Source organism: Odocoileus virginianus, chromosome 24 (assembly GCF_023699985.2).
Source record: "Odocoileus virginianus isolate 20LAN1187 ecotype Illinois chromosome 24, Ovbor_1.2, whole genome shotgun sequence".
Taxonomy (NCBI): Eukaryota; Metazoa; Chordata; class Mammalia; order Artiodactyla; family Cervidae; genus Odocoileus; species Odocoileus virginianus.
The window spans coordinates 51,184,991-51,208,372 of record NC_069697.1 but is presented as its reverse complement, the minus strand read 5'-3'; the positions used below and the strand labels follow the sequence as shown (position 1 = coordinate 51,208,372).

The 23,382-nt window shown below is 43.8% G+C and overlaps 1 protein-coding gene across 4 annotated transcripts in view; it reads left to right on the top strand.

Annotated features, from left to right (window-relative positions):
- The first annotated feature begins 3,883 nt into the window (after nt 1–3,883).
- OS9 (OS9 endoplasmic reticulum lectin) overlaps nt 3,884–23,382 on the top strand; it is a 34,568-nt gene continuing 15,069 nt past the window's right edge. Inside the window, exons 1-6 of one of the 4 annotated variants that reach the window (XM_070454700.1) lie at nt 3,884–4,007; nt 4,197–4,301; nt 5,485–5,661; nt 6,528–6,591; nt 6,721–6,797; nt 6,982–7,080. In XM_070454700.1, the coding sequence (XP_070310801.1) occupies nt 5,635–5,661; nt 6,528–6,591; nt 6,721–6,797; nt 6,982–7,080 (267 nt within the window). In that variant the 5' untranslated portion in view covers nt 3,884–4,007; nt 4,197–4,301; nt 5,485–5,634. Of the gene's footprint in view, nt 4,008–4,196; nt 4,302–4,671; nt 5,063–5,484; nt 5,662–6,527; nt 6,592–6,720; nt 6,798–6,981; nt 7,081–23,382 lie in introns of those variants that run through there. The other 3 variants (XM_070454699.1, XM_070454698.1, XM_020878451.2) reach the window with 3 other exon arrangements.

Genomic DNA, 23,382 nt, shown 5'->3' with positions numbered 1-23,382 from the left:
AACATACATTAAAAAAACAAAGCTTAATTCTGCAAATTTGGCAAATGCCCTCCAAGCAAATGTGACTACAGGGTTTTGAATACCTCCTAGGTTTCTGACTTAATTTAGGTTTTGGCCTGTTAATTCTTTACTGTTTTGTTGGCTTTATCCATGCTTTAAGAAGGAAGATAATTATATTTCCCTCAGCATTTTAAATCATCTTTAGTGCAAGGTTAACCATCTGTGTTGAAGAAAACAGAAGTCTGTTTCACTTTTCCGGCACAACTTTTTATCTTCATCAGAATTAACATGTTTTTTCCTCCTTAACTTTTCTACATGTGTGTGTGTGGGTTGGGTCAGTCATATCTGACTCCGCCCTGCCACGAACTGTAGCCCCACCAGGATCCTCTAGATACTTTTTATTAATACATCCCCAAGTTCTCCTCTGGCTAAGCAAATCTCTTTTCAGTAAGTTCCAATGTCTTAGGTATTCTATAAATTTTATTTCTTAAAAAATCACTCCTGAATCCTGAATTTCTCTAATCTTGATGAATTGATCTCTGGTCCTGCCCTCCAATTTGAAATCTCCCTTTAACATCACCTTGTGGATTCCTTTTTCTCTTTTGTGTGGATACTCTGTTTCATGGATTTCATACCTTTCTCTCTTTTGACTAATTTATTTGTCTTGATGTAATAAATCCCCTCCTAACTTTCTGAAGAACAATGCATGGAATATCTGTATTTTGAATTGCGTGTCTGAAATTGTCTTTATCCTGGACTCAGATCACAGTTTGGCTGTGTGTATTAATAGAATTCTAGGTTGGAAACAGTTTCCTTCAAAATCTTGAAGCCATTCTTTACTGTCTTCTGCCTTACAGAGTTTTGATACGCCAAATGCTATTCTGATTCTTGATCTTGTATGCAACTTGTCCTTTTCCTCTGGAAGCTCTTAGAATTGTTTGTCTGTGTCCAGTGTTCTGAAATTCTATAAGGAAGGATTTGGTGTGGGTTTGCTATCAGTGTGCCCTTCCAATTTAGAGACTTTCTTCATTTCAGGATAGCACAATACTTTAGAATAATTTTGGTGATTATTTCTTCCCTTCTCTGTCCTTTTTGTGAAACCCTCACTATTCAGAGAGGCTCCCCCGGTGGCTCGGTGGGAAAGAACCCACCTGTGACGCAGGAGACCCAGGTTCAATCTCTGGGTCGGGAAGATCCCCTGGACGAGGGAATGGCAACCCGCTCTAGTATTCTTGCCTGGAGAATTCTTTGGATGGAGGAGCTGATTGGGCTGTGGTCCATGGGGGTCACAAAGAGTTGGATACTACTGAAGTAACTGAGCACGCACGTATGCACTATTCAGATGCTGGACCTGCTGGACTGATCCTTGACTTTTTATTAATCTTCTCCTAAAGTAGGACAAATTTCATTTTCTTTCTTTCTTTCAAAGACTTATTTATTTATGGCTGCACTGGGTCTTCACTTTTGCATGCAGGGCCTTTCTCTAGTTGTGGAGAGAGGGATCTCTTCATTGTGATGCTCAGGCTTCTCACTGGAGTGGCTTCTCCTGTTGCAGACCCCAGGGTCTAGAGCGATGATGGATCAGGAGTCGCAGTGCACAGGCTTAGTTGCTCTGAGGCTTGTGGGATCTTCCCGGATCAGGGATTGAAGCCATGTCTCCTGCATTGGCAGGCAGATTCCCAACCATTAATTTTCAACTTCATCCTCTAGTCTTTCTATTGAATTTTAATTTTTATTGGTTTTGATTTCCAAGAGCTCTTTTTTCTTATCTGAATAGTAGCTGCTTTTAAAAATTGCTTCCTTAAAAAAAAATAGCTTCCTGTTGTAAATTTTTTAAGTCAAAAATTTTATTTCTAAAATATAATCCAATGACTTCATGATCTTTCATAAAGAAACAAACCACCAATTCTCTAAAGGATAAAGAAAATTGAACCTGTCTATAACTACATATCTTGCCTGGATAGTCACAGAATATTTCATTCAGTAATCAAAGAAAGTGATTTTTCCAATGAGGAGTCAAGAGATCTATATTACAGTTCAAACTCTTTAAAATTAAAATACATAATATACTGCAATATAACACAAGATTTGTAGAAGGGATGAGCAAGATAGTTCAGTTTCCTTTTTGTAAATAAGGTGAGTAAGTCTATTTAATTTATAATCCTTATTGCACTTAATACCTGAAAATTCTCATTTAGAGCTCAGACTTTGGCCTTATCATCCAAAATAGCAACCAAATTTAAAAAATGCAGTAATTCTTCTACTTTCACTTATTACATATTAAAAACTCAAAAGACCAAAAATTCTATAATAGGTATTACCAATGAACAAAAATCTAAAAAGTTCATGGCAATGCATCACATAGAATTACCTTGCAATGTTTTTGTTTAGACTTTTTAAATACAGTACTTACATATTTCTTTCATACATTCATACTTGCCTTGGCAACTTCACATCTATAAAAATCTTATAATCATTCTTTAATAAATACAAAAGAATAAAAACACCTGTGAAATTTGGACAAACAACGTTAGCACTAGGTATAACCCATCGAGATTCTTAGTTTAACTCATTCAGTTACTACAAAGATCTTTATAGCGTTGAATCTAATACTGTATATTGTATATCACTGCCATCTGATGGCATCACCAATATATAATTTGAAATTAAGCAAGCAAAAGAAAAACTTTATTATAATGTAATACAGAGTATGTCAATTTTATAAGCTACAGAGGTAGAAAATAAATTATAAGAAGTTTAATGTTTTCTAGATATATTAATTTCTTAATAAGTTCTAAAAATTTACAGTGTTCCTTCATATAAGCCCTTCAAATAATTTTTTTTAAAGATTTTCCCTGATGATCAGTTCAAAAGGCACTGAGTCTCTAAGCAAAAATCTTCACATATAATGAAATAATGAGATATAAGGTTAAGTGACAAATTAAAAATAGCTAGATCACTTTATAAAGGAGGGAAAATACAAGTGCAAGTTTGAATATTTGAGATGTATGTAAAATTTTTCCATGCAATATACAAATATATATTCACAATTTAGGTCCATGTTCTAAACTGCTGAAAAATGGCAAATCACCCACTGTCTGCAGAAGAGCACATGTAGGGAAAATAAGTATTTAATGAAAGGTCTGGCCATTTTCTAAGTCTGACAATCAAAAGCATTTTCAATATTCAGTTTTGAAAAAAGCACGGCACTTAAGAGCACTAAAATCAGTCTGAATCTTCATTTATTCAAAGAGAAGAGATTAAATGGAGGATGTCCACTTGATTGCAGGTAGAGTTATTGGCAGTGGACTCTTAAACACTCATGCTTTATAAAACTCTCCGTCTAAGTCCACCTTCTGGTGGGGGTTCAGATGTAGCCATTTCTTTTTCTATTTTTCCCTTTTTCTTTCTCTCTTCCTCCACAAACTGAACATTTAGAATCCTCCGAGACGCAGCCTCCTCCTGCCTTCTCTCTGCAGCGTCTGCAGGCTTTGCCCTTTTTTCTTCCAGGTCCGGCGAGGGAGGCGCGGCCTCCGTGGGACAGGGACCCCCCCCCCCCACGGGGATCGCGGTTGGGGGTCCCCTCCTCGGCCCGCCCAAACCAGGCGGTGAGAACTGCGCGATCAAACGCGGGTCCCAGGTCTGCGGTGCTGGCTCCGCCCTGCTTCTGCTATAATTTTATGCACACAATATATTATTTCTCTGAGGCTCTTACTGATGGGTTTTTGTTTGTTTGAATTAATTTTCGGTTGCTTTTTCTCCCTTGCAATTTGTTCCCTCTGAGTTGCTGTTTTTCTTCTTCTTGCTTGTTTTGTTTTCTTCTTTGTGTATTAAAGACATTCCTTAAATGTTTTATGATCCTAGGCTGTCCGCTTATATTTCGGAGTGAGGCTATCAAAAAGCTGACTGGAAAGACTGTGTGCCGGCGAGGACGCGAGGGCTTCCCCGCTGGCTCGGACTGAGAAGAATCTGCCTGCAGTGCAGGATTCTCGGCCAAGGACTTAAACGTAGGGTTAACTCGTCTTATTTCTTTAAGAGAACCCTGATGAAAATATCTTTGGGATTTCTCTGTTGGGCGGGACAGAGTCTGCAGATAAGTTTTTCCAAAGATATAGTCATGCTCTTGTTTATGTTTGTTTAGGAATCAATTTCTCAGGATTGCTTAATCAGTTCCCGTTCCTCCATTTGCTTTCTAGCTTCTGAAACGTTGCTGCTGTCTTCTTTCCCTTTTGTTCCTACGTGGCCTGGAGGACAATGCCTACGTTCGTCACTCGCAGCTCTCTAGCTCCCAGTTTTCAACTGTAAGTTCCCATTATTTCTTTAGGATAATTTTTATTGGAAGACAACTGCAGGATCGTCGAGAAAGGTTTGACACAGATTACCAGATCACCCTAAAGTTGTATGCATACATGAAAAGAGGAATGCTACTTGTTTTGTAACAAGTATTAAGTAGCTTTCAAGAGTATTGTGTGCACGCACCCATCCACCTCAAACATCCGCTTGGCGGCGGCCAGACACAATACAAAAGATGACTTAAAAGCAATCAGAAACGCGTACAACAGCTGGGCTAGAAGAGGAAAAAAAAAAAAAAACAAACCAACTGCTTCACGGGGCCCGGCGTGCAGACCGCGCCTCCCTGGAACTGGGAGAGGGGAGGAGGGGGTCGGATATCATTGGTGATTGGTTGGCCTCTTCAACCAATCACGCGCAGCGAGTGATTTCGCTAATTGTCGTGATACACCTCCTCGTGGGCTTTAGAGCTACGTTGACAAATGGGAATAGGGCACGTGGGAGGGACAGAAAGTTTGGCCAATAAGACCTTGGGGCGTTAGGGGCGGGATGAGGCCGCCGCCAGGTTTAGGGCGGAAGGAGTTGTTCTGGATTAGAAGGGGAACGAAAGATGGCGGCGGAAACGCTGCTGTCCAGTCTGTTGGGGCTGCTACTTCTGGGGCTCCTGTTCCCCGCAAGTCTGACCGGCGGGGTCGGGAGCCTGAACCTGGAGGAGCTGAGTGAGATGCGTTATGGGATCGAGATACTGCCGTTGCCTGTCATGGGAGGCCAGGTGAGGAGGCGTAGGGGGGCGAGGGTCCTGGGCAGAAAGGGAAGGAGGAGAAGGTGGAGGAAGAAGGGCCGCTGTGGAGTCTGTGGCGGAAGCCTGAGGAGAATCGGGGAGAGTAAGCAGCGGCTCTATGAGGACGCGTGAGGACCGTAGTCAAAGACCCATTCCCTCGGGGCCGGGGGCTGGGAGGGGTGGGGCTTCCCTCTGTCAACCTAGGTCCCAGTTCCTTATTGAAACGCCCAGACTCCTCCCCGTGAAGAAGGGGGCGTGCCGTCTCCCCTCACCCGCCGAGCTCCGCGGGAGGACTGGTGGCTCGCTCGCTCTGGACTGGACTCTTCCCCATTATGTGAAGAGGGATCTCGTTGTCCTCCCTGATCCCCAACCTCTCTTTGCCTCCCTGTCCCCCGACCCCGCTTCTTTCCCAGAGCCAGGCTTCGGACGTGGTGATTGTCTCCTCTAAGTACAAGCAGCGCTATGAATGCCGCCTGCCAGCTGGAGCTATTCACTTCCAGCGTGAAAGGGAGGAGGAGGCACCTGCTTACCAAGGGCCTGGGATCCCGGAGTTGCTGAGCCCGATGAAAGATGCGCCCTGCCTGCTGAAGGTGAAGGGAACTGGGATAGAGGAAGGGGCATGGAAACTAGTTATCTGTTTGGGAACTAGTTATCTATCCACAGTGTGTCTGTGAATGAGGGCTATCTGTCGGAGTTAAGAACATTGGAGGAGCAGGCCTATTGTACAGACAGGAAGGAAACAAAGAGTGCTGTAACCAGTGATGATGCTTTGCTGATTATAGAGGAGTGTTAGGATAGACAATCTCAGAATAAAGATTAAACCAATATTGAGGTGCTTAAAGAGGGCCAGGCTGGGGCAGTCGGGGTACTCCCCTAGAGAAACTTGCCTGGTTAAGTCACCCCTTCCCTGTCACTCTCTGCTCAGTGTCCTGTTTTATTTTCATCATGGCACTTCTCATGATCTGAAATTATTAACTGAATTATCAGTTGATTTATTTTTGGTCTGAGTCCTAGTACTAGAACGTAAGTCTGTGAAATCAGAATTTAAAAGAGAATGTATCTTGTTCACAGCTGTATCCACAGTAGCTAAAACAGTACAAGGAAGTTCAATTAATACTTTGATATTCCATGTTTCCCTGGTCTGACTGCTTCAAGGATATCACGATTTCTTATCTTTATGGACAACAAAGAAGGATTAAAAAAGATATTTACAAAGAAAAAAAATTAAAATATTTAGAGAGAGAAGAGTAGTAAACCAACTAGGCTATAGAGGTCTCTCTCCAAGTTACAGAAGACAGACAGCCCTCCTCACCAAGAATCTGGAGGATTAAGAATAAGGGGGAGATGAGAAGTAAATCAGTGGTTGTGTGTTTTGGGGCCAGGAGAGATTTTGGTTCCAAGAAGAGGTGCCTGCACTCCATCCCCCTGACTTGATCTTTTTTTCTTTTACTGTCAGACCAAGGACTGGTGGACATATGAATTCTGTTATGGTCGCCACATCCAGCAGTACCATATGGAAGGTGAGTTCCACCTATGTTTTCCCCAAGCCCTCAGAAACCTGTCACGGAAGGTGACCTGCCTCCCGGTTCCCTTCCCTCCCAGTCCTCTGAGAACAGGGTAACCATACTTCACTGTGCTCTCCCTTGCAGACTCAGAGATCAAAGGTGAAGTCCTCTATCTCGGCTACTACCAATCGGCCTTCGACTGGGATGATGAAACAGCAAAGGTGGCGGGAGTGTGTTACCGGGAGAGAAAGGGGTCTGGGCTGCAGATGAGAGCCCTGTCACAAGAAGGGGAGGGTCAGGGTTAGCTGACGTGTTTCTCTGGGCTTCGTCTTAGGAGAGAGTGCTCTTTTTTTCCTCCTTGCTGTCTTTCTCACACCCCTCCCTCATGCCTGATGTCCTCCCCAGGCCTCCAAGCAGCATCGCCTGAAACGCTACCACAGCCAGACCTATGGCAATGGGTCCAAGTGTGACCTCAATGGGAGGCCCCGGGAGGCCGAGGTTCGGGTGAGTCTGGGGAGAGGGCCGTTGACACTCCGACAGAGAGAACTCCGAGTCTACGGGAAGAGCGCAGGGCGGTGCGGTACAGTCAAGAGTGCCGCTACCAGGCTCTAGACCCTAAGTTTAAGACTCATATTTCCAGCTTTGCGTCCCTGCCTCAATTTTCACAGGCACTTCCGTTTTTTTTTTTTTTAATTGGTGTATAATTGCTTTCCAGTGTTGTGTTAGGTTCTGCTCTCCTACAACATGAATCAGCTGTATGTGTACATATATGCCCCCACTCTGGAGCCTCCTGTGTCCCTGCCCCCACGTCCCACTCCTCTAGATGATCACATAGCCCCGAACTGAGCTCCTTGCGCTATGCGGGAGCTTCCCACTAGCTACCTGTTTTACTCATGGAAATGTATACATGTCAGTGCTACTCTGTTAATTCATCCCACCTACTCCTTACCCCACTGTGCCCAGAAGTCCATTCTCCTATGTCTGCATCTCTTTCCTGCCCTGCAAATAGGTTCATCAGTACCATTTTTCTAGATTCCATATATACACATTAATATATTTGTTTTTGTCTTTCTGACTTCACTGTGTATGACAGAATCTAGGTTCATCCACATCACTACAAATGACCCAGTTTTGTTCCTTTCTATGGCTAATGTTCCACTTTATACATGTACCACATCTTCTTTATGTTTTCTTCTGTTGATGAACGTTTAAGTTGCTTCCATGTCCTGGGTACTGTAAATAGTGCTGCTCTGAGCACTGGGGTACATGTGTCTTTTTGAATTATGGTTTTCTCAGGGTGTATACCCCGTGGTGGGATTGCTGCATCAAACGGTAGTTTTAGTTTTTTAAGGAAGCTCTGTACTGTTCTCTGGGCTTCCCAGGTGGCGCTAGTGGTAAAGAACCTGTCTGTCGAAGGAGATGTAAGAGACTTGGATTCCATCCCTGGGTTGGGAAGATCCCCTGGAGGAGGACATGGCAACCCAGTCCAGTATTCTTGCCTGGAGAATTCCATAGACAGAGGAGCCTGGTGGGCTGCAGTCCATGGGGTTACAAAGAGTCAGACGTGACTGAAGCAACTTAGCACACACGTATACTGTTCTCCATAGTGGTTGTATCAATTTCATTCCTACTGACCAACCACACTTTTATCTGTGTTTCTCCCTTCTGTCACCTAAGCTGGACACCTGAGTCTCATTACTAACTCTTACTGCTTCACTTTGTCCTCCTTTCTTCACTTACTGACTCTGCAGTGAGGTCGTGCTGGTGTCGGTATTGGGCTCCGCTCTGGAGGTGCAGTGGTGGGCAGACATGCAGCCCCTGCCCTCATGGACTGCAGGCGGGAGGGGAAGGCAGAGGTTAAAGAATCACAAAAATGAGCCTGTGATTACAAGCTGCGAAGTGGTGGAAAGGAAAGGAATCAGAGTCAATAACAAAGCTCCTTCATTCTACTTCTATATTTCTCTCGTAGCTGTGCTCTTCTTTCCTATGCTTCATGCCTTCATCTCTCACCTGCATCACCTCCAGCAGCCTCTTACCTGATATCATGGTACTTAAAGGAATTCAGGCAGGCAGCTGTCTGGTAGGCCAAGTTCCTCAGGTGATTCTGATGTGTGTTCACAAACATATACACCTATGCAGAGCCAGGACACAACAGTTCTCTTTATGTAATACAGATTTGCACATGCAGTTGTGTGGTGGTAAGTGTGGGACACGAGGATCGCCCAGGTAGGGTGGGGTGGTGGAGGGGGAGCCCAGGTGTAATGTCTGCCAGTATCCATGGTATAAATATCCTCACCATGGCCAAATGCATGCTATCCCTGTAACGTCGATCATCGTGCAGCATTCCTGAAAACTGACCAGTCGGCTCTTGTGAACTGGCCTGAGTGGGCTCACACCACTCCGAGCAAGTGTTGCTCCTCTCCCGAGTTCTGGAAAGCCTTCAACAATTCTGCCTGGCACAAATGATAAGACCCAAATACTTCAGAGCAGACTGGGGTGGCAGCAGCAGAGAAGGTGGGAAGCAGCCAGATTCTGGATAGATTTTGAGGATAGCGCCAGTAAGGTTTGTTGAAGGATTGGATGTGACGGGGAGTCTACGATGATTCCAAGGCCTTTAGCTTGAGCAGCTGGAAAAATGGAATTGTCATTTAGTTAAGTGGGAGGGAATGGGTGTGGAGGAGGAAAGTAGGCTGGTGTGGACACATGAAGGTCAAAATGCCTAGTAGATATCCCAGTGGTGATGGTCAGTTGGTAGTTGGCTCTCTAATTCTGGAATTCCAGGACAGGGTCTGGGTTAGAGATATAAAATCTTACAGCATTTCTGTCCCACTGCTCTTCTTCCTGCCCTCTGATTTGTTGTTGTTGTTTGTTTTAAAAAACTGCTTGTTTATTTGGCTGCGCTGAATCTTGGTTGGGGCATGTGGGATCTAGCTTTTCCCAACCAGGGATGGAAGCCAGGCCCCCGCACTGGGAGCACAGAGTCTTGTGACTGGACCACCAGGGACGTCCCCTTCCTGTCTTGTGTACCACTGAGTCTATTTCCCCTACCTAGAGACCTCTGAACGGCTGTCCCCATCCTCTGATTCAGATTACATATCCCTGTGACACCTCTGCAGGGAGACCTGATGTGGGCCCACAGACACACACCCTTTCGCCTTCATCTTGGTAAACACCTATGGAGTTTTATATTCTTCAAAGCATGTGTCGTTTCCTGAAATTAGCTTTATTTTTGGGGTTTAATTTCTTTGTCTGTCCCCACTAGGATAAGCTCCAGGAAGTCAGGGACAATATCTGACTGTCTTATTTTCTGTTGTATCCTCAGCGTCTTCCACAGTGCCTGGCACCAAGTAGATGCCCAGAGGTTATTCACTGAATGAATGGAATGAATGATGAGCCATTTCAAATGTCGCTTTATTTTTTGTGACCTTTCTTGGCTAGCCCGGAACATTCACTGTGTTGTTTCAGAGCTTCATGTATCAGCACATCCGCGTCCACATATATCCACACCTTAGCCTGTTTGGGCTGCTATAACAAACTACCACAGGCTAGGTAGCTTATAAACAACCGAAATTTATTTCTCACAGTTCTGGAAGCTGTAAGTCTGAGATTGGGGTGCCAGTGAGGTTGGGTGAGGACCCTCTTCCAGTCACAGACTTCTTGTATCCTCACAAAGGAGCTCTGTGGGGTCTCTTTCATAAGAGCATTAATCCCATTCATGAGGGCTCCATCCTCATGACCTAAGCATTTCTGACAGGACCCTCTCCTGATATTGTCACAGTGGGCATTAGGATTTCTACCTACAAATTTTAGGGAGACACAGACATTCAGACCACAGCAATCCACAGCACCCACACACATACATAATCTATTATAGCACTTACTTCATTGTAGTCTATGTATTTCTTTACTTGTGTGTATGTTCAGTAACACTGAGAACTGAAGGCAAAGACTTCATTTTCCTCATGGCTGCTGACAGTACGCCCTGTGCCAAGCACTGTGATAGAAGCCGGAGAGGAAGTGCTGACTGAGAGCCCTAGTCCTGCTGTCAGGAGACAGACATCGCACAAACAGCCACGGCGCGTGGGCACACTCTCTGATGGGGCGGTGTTTACAGGGGAGCACACAATGAAAGAACCAACCCAGGTCCAGGGGAGACCTCTGGGAAAGGTGACGTTTGGGCCGGGAGTAGAAGGGTGAGGAGTTTGTCCAGCCGCTGCAGAGGAGTGGAAAGGCGAGGTGTTCCAGGTGGAAGGTGCATTCAGTTCAGAAGGCTTGGAGATGGCAGGGATGGATAGCTGTGCACAGTGACCGGGGGGAACCACGGGAGGTGAGGCTGGGCAGTCGCTAGGGGACAAGTCACACGTCACGCGAAGCTCTGCACCTGTGTGCAGGAGTTTGGACAATCTGAGAAATGAGGGGAAACCAATGAAGTATTGGCTTGGCCAAAAAGTTCATTCAGGTTTTCCCATAACCTGTCCTAGGAAAAACCCAAATGAACTTTTTGCCAGCCTGATCTTTTGAGCAGATGCTGACAAATTCAGTGTTGGTTTTGAAGGCTTGCTCTGGCTCAGTTCAGTTCAGTCGCTCAGTCATGTCCGACTCTTTGTGACTCGAACCGCAGCACGCCAGGCCTCCCTGTCCATCACCAACTCCCGGAGTCCACCCAAACCCATGTCCATCAAGTCGGTGCTGCCATCCAGCCATCTCGTCCTCTGTCGTCCCCTTCTCCTCCTGCCCTCAATCTTTCCCAGCATCAGGGTCTTTTCAAATGAGTCAGCTCTTCGCATCGGGTGGCCAAAGTATTGGAGTCTCAGCTTCAGCATCAGTCCTTCCAATAAACACCCAGGACTGATCTCCTTTAGGATGGACTGGTTGGATCTCCTTGCAGTCCAAGGGACTCTCAAGAGTCTTCTCCAACACCACAGTTCAAAAGCATCAATTCTTCTGCCCTCAGCTTTCTTCACAGTCCAACTCTCACATCCATACGTGACCACTGGAAAAACCATAGCCTTGACTAGACAGACCTTTGTTGACAAACTAATGCCTCTGCTTTTTAATATGCTGTCTAGGTTGGTCTTAATTTTCTTTCCAAGGAGTGTCTTTTAATTTCATGGCTGCAATCACCATCTGCAGTGATTTTGGAGCCCCCCAAAATAAAGTCAGCCACTGTTTCCCCATCTATTTGCCATGAAGTGATGGGACTGGATGCCATGATCTTAGTTTTCTGAATGTTGAGCTTTAAGCCAACTTTTTCACTCTCCTCTTTCACTTTCATCAAGAGGCTTTTTAGTTCCTCTTCACTTTCTGCCGTAAGGGTGGAGTCATCTGCATATCTGAGGTTATTGATATTTCTCCCAGCAATCTTGATTCCGGTTTGTCCTTTATCCAGCCCACCATTTCTCATGAAATACTCTGCATATAAGTTAAATAAGCAGGATGACAATATATAGCCTTGACATTCTCCTTTTCCTATTTGGAACCAGTCTGTTGTTCCATGTCCAGGTCTAACTGTTGCTTCCTGACCTGCATACAGTTTTCTCAAGAGGCAGGTCAGGTGGTCTGGTATTCCCTTCTCTTTCAGAATTTTTCACAGTTTATTGAGATCCACACAGTCGAAGGCTTTGGCATAGTCAATAAAGCAGAGGTAGATGTTTTTCTGGAACTCTCTTGCTTTTTCGATGATCCAGCAGATGTTGGCAGTTTGATCTCTGGTTCCTCTGCCTTAAACCAGCTTGAGCATCTGGAAGTTCACAGTTCATGTATTGTTGAAGCCTGGCTTGGAGAATTTTGAGCATTACTTTACTAGTGTGTGAGATGAGTGCAATTGTGCGCTAGTTTGAACAATCCTTGGCATTGCCTTTCTTTGGGATTGGAATGAAAACTGACCTTTTCCAGTCCTGTGTCCACTGCTGAGTTTTCCAAATTTGCTGACATATTGAGTGCAGCACATTCACAGCATCATCTTTTAGGATTTGAAATAGCTCAACTGGAATTCCATCACCTCCACTAACTTTGTTCGTGGTGATGCTTCCTAAGGCCCCCTTGACTTCACATTCCAGGACGTCTGGCTCTAGGTGAGTGTGAGTGATTATACCATCATGATTATCTGGGTCATGAAGATCTTTTTTGTACAGTTCTTCTGTGTATTCTTGCCACCTCTTCTTAATATCTTCTGCTCTGTTAGGTCCATACCATTTCTGTCCTTTATTGTGCCCATCTTTGCATGAAATGTTCCCTTGGTATCTCTGATTTTCTTGAAGAGTTCTCTAGTCTTTCCCATTCTGTTGTTTCCCTCTATTTCTTTGCATTGATCGCTGAGGAAGGCTTTCTTATCTCTCCTTGCTATTCTTTGGAACTGTGCATTCAAATGGGTATATCTTTCCTTTTCTCCTTTGCTTTTGGCTTCTCTTCTTTTCACAGCTATTTATAAGGCCTCCTCAGACAGCCATTTTGCTTTTTTGCATTTCTTTTTCTTGGGGATGGTCTTGATTCCTATCTCCTGTACAATGTCATGAATCTCCATCCATAGTTCATCAAGCACTCTGTCTATCAGATCTGGCCCCTTAAATCTATTTCTCACTTCCACTATGTAATCATAAGGGATTTGATTTAGGTCATACCTGAATGGTCTAGTGGTTTTCCCCACTTTCTTCAATTTAAACCTGAATTTGGCAATAAGGAGTTCATGATCTGAGTCACAGTGAGCTCCTGCTCTTGTTTTTTGCTGACTGTATAGAGCTTCTCCATCTTTGACTGCAAAGCATATAATCAGTCTGATTTCAGTCTTGACCATCTGGTGATGTCCATGTGTAGAGTCTTCTCTTGTGTTGTTGGAAGAGGGTGTTTGCTATGACCGGTGCGTTCTCTTGGCAGAACTCTATAGCCTTTGCCCTGCTTCATTCTATACTCCAAGGCCAAATTTGCCTGTTACTCCAGGTGTTTCTTGAGTTTCTACTTTTGCATTCCAGTCCCCTATATGAAAAGGACATTCTTTTTGGGGTATTAGTTCTAGAAGATCTTGTAGGTCTTCATAGAACCATTCAACTTCAGCTTCTTCAGTGTTACTGGTCAGGACATATACTTGGATTACCGTGATATTGAATGGTTTACCTTGGAAACGAACAGAGATCATTCTATTGTTTTTTGAGATCACATCCAAGTACTGCATTTCGGACTCTTTTGTTGACCATGATGGCCACTCCATTTCTTCTAAGGGATTCCTGCCCACAGTAGTAGATATAATGGTCATCTGAGTTAAATTCCCCTGTTCCAGTCCATCTTAGTTCGCTGATTCCTACAATGTCGACGTTCTCTGGCTGGAGCGAAGCAAATGATTGGGAGACCGGGGAGGAGGTGGTTGTGGTGATCCAGGTGAGAAAACAAGGTGGCCCAGGGATGAAGACATTTAAATTATTTGAGAGATTCAAGGGGCAAAATTAACGGAGTGAGATTCCCAGGTCTCTGGCTTGAACAACTGGATAGATGGTGGTTTCTGTTTCCAGGATGGGTATAGTGGGAAGAGCAGTAGGTTTGGTAAAGGAAAATGTTGGTTTTGGTTTTGAATAGGATGATTTTAGTGGCTGTAGGCATCCATGTAGATATATGAGGGGGCTGTGGGATCTCTGGGTTCGCAGCTCAGGAGAGGGATCTAAATTGAACCCAGAGTGCTCGGATCCATCAACCTACTGGTTATAATTGAAGCTGTGGTATGGATAAAATCCCACCCAAAGAGACAGGGTATTGTGAGAAAAGTGGGACAGAGCTCACGGAAGCCGTCATTGAAAGCCTGGGCAGAAGGGGTCTCTGCCAAGAAGAAGGGGCCAGAAAGGAGGCTGTGCTGACACAGAGCCTAGGGAGGACTTGTCTCGAGAAGGAACTGGCCGGTGGTGGTGGCTGCGTCTGAGCCCTCAAGGAAGTGGGGAATTAAAAACTGCTTGTGAGCGATCAGAGGAATTGTTATTTTAATAAAAGCAACACAGAAACACAGAAATAAAAATTCAGATGATAGGGATGGGAAAATTGGTAAGTCCTCTGTTCCCAGTCTCCCCTGACCCGTCCTTGGTTGGACTCAGTGCCGGAGGTCATTGGAGGGTTCCTGCAGATCTGTTTCCGTGGGCTGGTGAAGCTGAGCTGTTGAGGACCATGGTGAGGAAGTGGAAGTCTTTGAAGAAGTCTGGATTCGAAGGGGACGGGTGTGGGCTTGGGAGGGTGGGACTTGGTGCTTGTCGTTTCACGTGTTAAGGCAGGAGCAGGTTTACATGCCGGGTGGACTTCGGAGGAAGGAGGGTAGGCTGAGGTACAGGAGAAGGCATGAGAACAGAGTGTGGGCAGGGCTGGGGTCTGAGTAGGGAGCTATTACTGTAACTAGAAAACAAAGGCAGCATATATTCTGGGGAGTCTGGAGGTTTTGGTGGCAGAAAATTGATGGTATTCCTATATGGCTGCTTCTCATTTTCAGCTTTTGATGGGCCCCCAAGTTAATAGCTTTAGTGAATCAGTGAATTCCCGACTCCAGGGCCGGCCTGGTGATGTTCCATCTTCCAGATGCCTCCTTGGTGGGAGCAGTGTGCACAGAGTTTGGTAAAAGTGTATTTTCTGTGGAGTCTGGGAACAGTGGGTTAGCCATCTGGAAGTAAATAAATTTGGATCCCTATCTCCATTCTTATATTAAATAGGATTTCAGAAAGATCTGAGATTTTTTTCCACTAAAATGTTTAATTATGAAACATTTCAGACATACAGGAAATAATGTCATAGACAAGTTAAACAGATGTTTAACATTTTGCCATATTTGCTTTGGATCTGTTTTCTTTTTTTTTTTTAATAAAAGGAATAAAATGCTAATGGTACAGTTAAAGCCCACCATCTCATTTCTTCGTCTTGTCTCCAGAAACAACCAGAACCATCTCTGTGGCTGCTTTGTACTTTTATTAGTGCCACGCACGTCACAGGCAGTACGTGTAGTTTTGTGTTTTAAAGTTGTGCGTCAGCATGGTCCTGCTTTCCCACTAATGGAGGCATGTACCATTCTGTGGCGTGACGTGGAGATCCGGCTCAGTGGTTTTAATGGCTGCATCGTGTTTCATTGGTTACTTACCCATCGTCTATTGAGGAGCAGTCGGGCTTCAGCTCTGCTGCTCTGACACAGTGCTGGCATGTGGACCACACTGTGAATGGGAAGAGTTTCTCCAGGGAAATAACTGCTAGAATCACCGGGTTATGGGGAATGCAGATGTTATTGGTAAATTTGGTGCATTGCCCATTTTTTCAGTGTCTTTTAAACATAAAGGCATTCTTCATTTATTTTTAATTATTGTTTTTTAAGTTATAGTAAAACAGACATTAAAAGTTTCCATCTGAACAATTTTTAAGTGTGCAATGCAGTAGCAGTAAGCACATCGACAATGTTCAATAACTGTTACACTGATTACGATTTCATTAACATCTTCCTTTTGTTGTTGTTTTTCTTCACTAAGCTGTGTCTGACTCTTTGTGACCCCATGGACTGCAGCATGCCAAGCTTCTCTGTCTTCCACTATCTCCCAGAATTTGCTCAAATTCATGTCCATTGAGTCGGTGTTGCCGTCCACCCACTTCATTCCCTGTCTCCCACTTCTGCCCTCAATCTTTCCCAGCATCAGGGTCTTTTCCAATGAGTCAGCTCTTCTATCAGGTGGCCAGAATATTGGAGCTTCAGTTTCAGCAACAGTCATTCCAGTGAATATTCAGGGTTGATTTCCTTTAGGACTGACTGGTTTGATCTCCTTGCACTCCAAGAGATTCTCAAGAGTCTCCTCCAGCACCACAATTCGGAAGCATCGATTCTTTGGCGTTGAGCCTTCTTTATGGTCCAACTCTCACATCCATACATGACCACTGGAAAAACCATAGCTTTGATTATCCAGGCCTTTGTTGGCAAAGTGATGTCTCCGCTTTTTAAGACACTGTCTAAGTCAGTCATAGCTTTTCTTCCAAGGAGCAAACGTCTTTTAATTTCATGGCTTCAGTCACTGTCTGCAGTGATTTTGGAGCCCAGGAAAGTAAAGTCTGTCACTGCTTCCATTTTCTCCCCCATCTGTTTGCCATGAAGTGATGGGACGGGATGCCATGGTCTTAGTGGTTTTTAATGTTGAGTTTCAAGCCAGCTTTTGCACTGTCCTATTTCACCCTCACTTCCTGTCCGCTTTCTGCTGCTAGAGTGGTGTCATCTGCATGTCTGACATTGTTGATATTTCTTCCGGCAGTCTTGATTCCAGCTTATGATTCATCCAACCCAGCATTTTGCGTGATTCACTCTGCATATAAGTTAAATAAGCAAGGTGACAATATACAGCCTTGTACTCCTTTCCCAATTAAGACCCAGCCAGTTGTTGTATGTCTGGTTCTAACTGTTACTTCTTGGCCCACATAGAGGTTTCTCAGGAGACAGGTCAGGCAGTCTGGTATCCCATCTCTCTAAGAGTCTTCCACAGTCTGCTGTGACCCACGCAGTGAGAGGCTTTATGCGGTCATCGAAGCAGAAGCAGATGTTCTTATGGAACTCCCTTGCTTTCTCCACGGCCCAGCAAATGTTGCCGATTTGACCTCTGGTTCCCCTGCCTCTCCAAAACCCAGCTTATGCTTCTGTAAATTCTTGGTTCACATACTGCTGAAGCCTAGATGGAAGGATTTTGAGCATATGCTAGCACATGAAATGAGCACAATTGTATGGTAATTAGAACATTCTTTGGCATTGCCCTTCTTTAGCACTGGAATGAAAACTGACCTTTTCCAGTCCTTTGGCCACTGCCGTTTTCCAAATTTGCTGACATACTGAGTGCAACACTTCAACAGCATCATCTTTTAGGATTTGAAATGCTCAACTGAAATGCCGTCACCTCCACTGGCTTTGTTCATAGTGATGCTTCCTAAGGCCCTCTTGACTTCACAGTCTGGGATGTCTGGCTCTAGGTTGGTGACCATACCATCGTGGTTATCTGGGTCATTAAGATCTTTTTCATATAGTTCTTCTGTGTATTCTTGCCACCTCTTCTTAATCTCTTCTGCTTCTATTAGGTCCTTACCATTTCTGTCTTTTATTGTGCCTGTCCTTGCATAAAATGTTCCCTTGATATCTCCAGTTTTCTTGAAGAGATCTCTGGTTTTTCCCACAGTTGTTTTCCTCTGTTTCTTTACACTGTTCATTTAAGAAGGCCTTCTTATGTCTCCTTGCTACTGTTGCAAGTCTGCATTCAGTTCACTTCAGTTCAGTCACTCAGTCATGTCTGACTCTTTGCCACCCCATGGACTGCAGCACGCCAGGCCTCCCTGTCCATCACCAGCTCTGGAGTTTACCCAAACCCATGTCCACTGAGTTGGTGATGCCATCCAACCATCTCATCCTCCATTGTCCCCTTCTCCTCCTGCCCTCAATCTTTCCCAGCATCAGGGTCTTTTCAAATGAGTCAGCTCTTCTCATCAGATGGCCAAACTATTGGAGTTTCAGCTTCAACGTCAGTCCCTCCAATGAACACCCAGGGCTGATCTCCTTTAGGATGGATTGGTTGGATCTCCTTGCAGTCCAAGGGACTCTCAAGAGTCTTCTCCAACACCACAGTTCAAAAGCATCAATTCTTCTGCACTCACCTTTCTTTATAGTCCAACTCACATCCATACATGACTACTGGAAAAAACATAGCCTTGACTAGACGGACCTTTGTTGGCAAAGTGATGTCTCTGCTTTTTAATATGCTGTCTAGGTTGGTTATAACTTTCCTTCCAAGGAGTAAGCATCTTTTAATTTCATGGCTGCAGTCACCATCTGCAGTGATTTTGGAGTCCCCCAAAATAAAGTCAGCCACTGTTTCCACTGTTTCCCCATCTATTTGCCATGAAGTGATGGGAGCAGATGCCATGATCTTAGTTTTCTGAATGTTGAGCTTTAAGCCAACTTTTTCACTGTCCTCTTTCACTTTCATCAAGAGGCTCTTTAGTTCTTCTTCACTTTCTGCCATAAGGGTGGAGTCATCTGCATATCTGAGGTTATTGATATTTCTCCCAGCAATCTTGATTCCAGTTTGTGCTTTTTATCCAGCCCACCATTTCTCATGATGCACTCTGCATATAAGTTAAATAAGCAGGATGATAATATATAGCCTTGACGTACTCCTTTTCCTATTTGGAACCAGTGTGTTGTTCCATGTCCAGTTCTAACTGTTGCTTCCTGACCTGCATACAGTTTTCTCAAGAGGCAGGTCAGGTGGTCTGGTATTCCCTTCTCTTTCAGAATTTTCCACAGTTGTGATCCACACAGTGAAAGGCTTTGGCATAGTCAGTAAAGCAGAAATAGATGTTTTCCTGGAACTCTCTTGCTTTTTCGATGATCCAGAGGATGTTGGCAATTTGATCTCTGGTTCTTCTGCCTTTTCTAAAACCAGCTTGAGCATCTGGAAGTTCACAGTTCATGTATTGTTGAAGCCTGGCTTGGAGAATTTTGAGCATTACTTTACTAGTGCGTGAGATGAGTGCAGTTGTGCAGTAGTTTGAGCATTCTTTGGCATTGGAATGAAAACTGACCTTTTCCAGTCCTGTGGCCACTGCTGAGTTTTCCAAATTTGCTGACATATTGAGTGCAGCACTTTCACAGCATCATCTTTCAGGATTTGAAATAGCTCAACTGGAATTCCATCACCTCCAGTAGCTTTGTTCGTGGTGATGCTTCCTAAGGCCCTCTTGACTTCACATTCCAGGATGTCTGGCTCTAGGTGAGTGATCACAGCATCGTGGTTATCTGGGTCATTAAGATCTTTTTTGTACAGTTCTTCTGTGTATTCTTGTCACCTCTTGTTAATATCTTCTGCTTCTGTTAGGTCCGTACCGTTTCTGTCCTTTATTGTGCCCACCTTTGCTTGAAATATTCCTTGGTATCTCTAATTTTCTTGGAGAGATCTCTAGTCTTTCCCATTCTATTGTTTTCCTCTATTTCTTTGCACTGATCATCAAGGAAGGCTTTCTTCCTCACCTTGCTATTCTTTGGAACTCTGCATTCACATGGGACTATCTTTCCTTCTCTCCTTTGTTTTTCACTTCTCTTCACAGCTATTGTCTGCATGCAGTTGGGTATAAATTTCCCTTTCTCCCTTGCCTTTCCCTCCTCTTCTTTCCTCAGCTGTCTGTAAAGCCTCCTCAGACACCACTCTCCCTTCTCGCATTTCTTTTTCTCAGGATGGTTTTGGTCACCACCTCCTATACAGTGTTGCAAACCTCCGTCCATAGTTCTTCAGGCTCTCTTACCAGGTGTAATTTCTTGAATCTATTTGTCACTTCCACTGTAAAATCACAAGGGATTTGATTTAGGTCATACTGAATGGCTTAGTGGTTTTCCCTACTTTCTTCAGTTTAAGCCTGAATTTTGCAATAAGGAGCTCATGATGTGAGCCACAGTCAGCTCCAGATTTTGTTTTTGCTGACTGTATAGAGAGCTTCTCCGTCTTTGGCTGCGAAGAACATAATCAGTCTGATTTCAGTATTGACCATCTGGCAATGTCCATGTGTAGAGTCTTGTGTTGTCGGAAAAGGTTATTTGCTGTGACCAGCATGTTCTCTTGACAAAACTCTGTTAGCTTTAACCCTGCTTCACTTTGTACTCCAAGGCCAAACTTGCCTGTTATTCCAGGTATCTCTTACCTTCCTTTTGCATGCCAATCCCCTATGATGAAAAAGACATCTTTTTTGGTGTTGGTTCTAGAAGGTGTGGTAGGTCTTCTTAGAACCAGTCAACTTCAGCTTCTTTTGCGTCATTGGTTGGTGCATTGGCTTGAATTACTGTGATGTTGAATGATTTGCCTTGGAAATGAACCGAGATTATTCTGTTGTTTTTAAGACCACACCCAAGTATTGCACTTCAGACTCCGTGTTAATTATGAGGACTACTCCAGTTCTTCTAGGAATTCCTCCCCACAGTAGTTAGTAGATACAGTGGTCATCTGTATCATCAGAATTAAATTCTTCCATTCCTGCCCATATTAGTTCACTGATACCTAAGACATCAGTGCTCAATTTTGCTGTCTCATGCTAGACCACATCCAGTTTACCTTGATTCATGGACCTAACATTCCAGATCCGTATGCACTATTGTTCTTTACAGCATCAGATTTGACTCTCAGCACCAGAGACATCCACAGCTGAGCGTCATTCCCAGTTTGGCCCAGCTGCTTCCTTCTTCTGGAGCTATTGCTCATTGCTCTCTGCTCTTCCCCAGTAGCGTATTGGACACCTTCCGACCTGGGGGAAGGCTCATCTTCCGGTGTTGTATCTTTCTGCCTTTTCATCCTGTCCATGAGGTTCTCCAGGCAAGAATACTGGAATGAGTTGCCGTTTCCTTCTCTAGCGGAGCACATTTTGTCAGAACTCTCACTATGACCTGTGCCCTTGGGGGGCCCTGCGTGGATCGGCTCATGGTGTGTCCAAGTTACACAGGCCCCTTTGCCATGACAAGGCAGTGATCCATGCAGGGGAACATCTTCATTATTTTATCATTTATTTCCTTCTTTTTCCTTTAAGTTCTGTTCTCTTTCTGACTTCTTGGATTTTTTTCACACTTAGAAAATCTCATATTTAATTTTTGGATAGATATGAATTTTCGTAGCTCTAATATAGAAATGCTTTACAAAGTGTACGGAGAAAAGTCTTAGCACACTTTCCCCTCATCGCTCTGTTTCTATCCCCATAGAAAGGCAACCATTGCTAGCTTCTTTTCTACACTCAGAGATACTTTTTTTTGCTCTAATTTTTAAAAAATTTTTAAAAATTAATTGGAATATAATTGCTTTACAGTGTTAATTTATGCTGTGAAGCAAAGCGAATCAGCTATATATGTGTATAAATCCCCTACCTCTTGAGCCTCCCTCCCAACCCCCCCAAAATTTTTTAATTGAAGTACAGTTGATTATGAATTATGTAAATTATAGTGTACAGTATAATGATTCACAATTTTTAAAGGTTATGCTCCATGTATAGTTATTATAAAATATTGGCTCTATTCCCTGTGTTGTTCAGGATATCCTTGTGGTTTATTTTATACATTATAGTTTGTACCTCTTAATCCTCTGCCCCTGTATCGCTCGGCCGCTTTCATCTCCCCACTGATAACCACCAGTTTGTTCTATCTGGGATTCGACATTAAGTTATTTATCGATTTTCTAATGTTAAACCAATTTAGCTTTCCTCAGATGCATCTAGTTTTAAAAATATCTTTTAAAAAATACTATTAGTTAGTTATTTCTGGACGCACTGGGTCTTTGTTGCTGCATGCTGGCTCTTCTCTAGTTTCGACGAGTCAGGGCGACTCTCTAGTCATGGAGCACAGGCCCAGTTGCCCCAGGGCAGGTGGAATCTTCCCGGACCAGGACTCAAACCCCTGTCCCTGTGTTGGTGGGTGGATTCTCAACCACTGGACCACCAGGGAAGTTCACATGTATTATCTTTGAGTATCCTTTTTTTATCTTGTTGGACTCAGTTTGTGATGTCTTTAAGGATCTTGTAAATATCTCCTAAGAGAGACTGACTTAGTTTTTCCTTCCAGTACTGTCCTTATCATGCCTTGACAAGGTTAAGCTAGCTTCAAAAAATCAGTAAAAAAATGTTCACTTTTACTATATTCTGAAGATTGTGTAAGACTGTAATTTTTTATTCTTACATGTTTGCTTGAATTCACCTAGAAAATCATCTGGTCTAGGTTTTCTTTGTAAGAAGATTTTTACTTATGATTCATTTATTTTACTAGTTTTAGGAATATTCAAAGTTTTTTAATTTCTACTTGGGTCAGTTTTAGTGTATTTTCTAGGAATCTGTGTAGTTTGTCTCATTTTTCTGATTTCTTGGTATAAAGTTGCCTTCTGTTCTCATCTCTGTCAGTTCAGTTCAGTTCAGTCGCTCAGTCATGTCCGACTCTTTGCGACCCCATGAACTGCAGCATGCCAGGCCTCCCTGTCCCTCACCAACTCCTGGAGTTCACCCAAATCCTTGTCCACTGAGTTGGTGATGCCATCCAACCATCTCATCCTCTGTCGTCCCCTTCTCCTCCTGCCCTCAATCTTTCCCAGCATCAGGGTCTTTTCAAATGAGTCAGCTCTTCTCATCAGATGGCCAAACTATTGGAGTTTCAGCTTCAACGTCAGTCCCTCCAATGAACACCCAGGGCTGATCTCCTTTAGGATGGACTGGTTGGATCTCCTTGCAGTCCAAGGGACTCTCAAGAGTCTTCTCCAACACCACAGTTCAAAAGCATCAATTCTTCTGCACTCACCTTTCTTTATAGTCCAACTCACATCCATACATGACTACTGGAAAAAACATAGCCTTGACTAGACGGACCTTTGTTGGCAAAGTGATGTCTCTGCTTTTTAATATGCTGTCTAGGTTGGTTATAACTTTCCTTTCAAGGAGTAAGTGTCTTTTAATTTCATGGCTGCAGTCACCATCTGCAGTGATTTTGGAGTCCTCCAAAATAAAGTCAGCCACTGTTTCCACTGTTTCCCCATCTATTTGCCATGAAGTGATGGGAGCAGATGCCATGATCTTAGTTTTCTGAATGTTGAGCTTTAAGCCAACTTTTCCACTGTCCTCTTTCACTTTCATCAAGAGGCTCTTTAGTTCCTCACTTTCTGCCATAACGGTGATGTCATCTGCATATCTGAGGTTATTGATATTTCTCCCAGCAATCTTGATTCCAGCTTGTGCCTCATCCAGCCCAGCGTTTCTCGTGATGTACTCTGCATGTAAGTTAAATAATCAGGGTGACAATATACAGCCTTGATGTACTCCTTT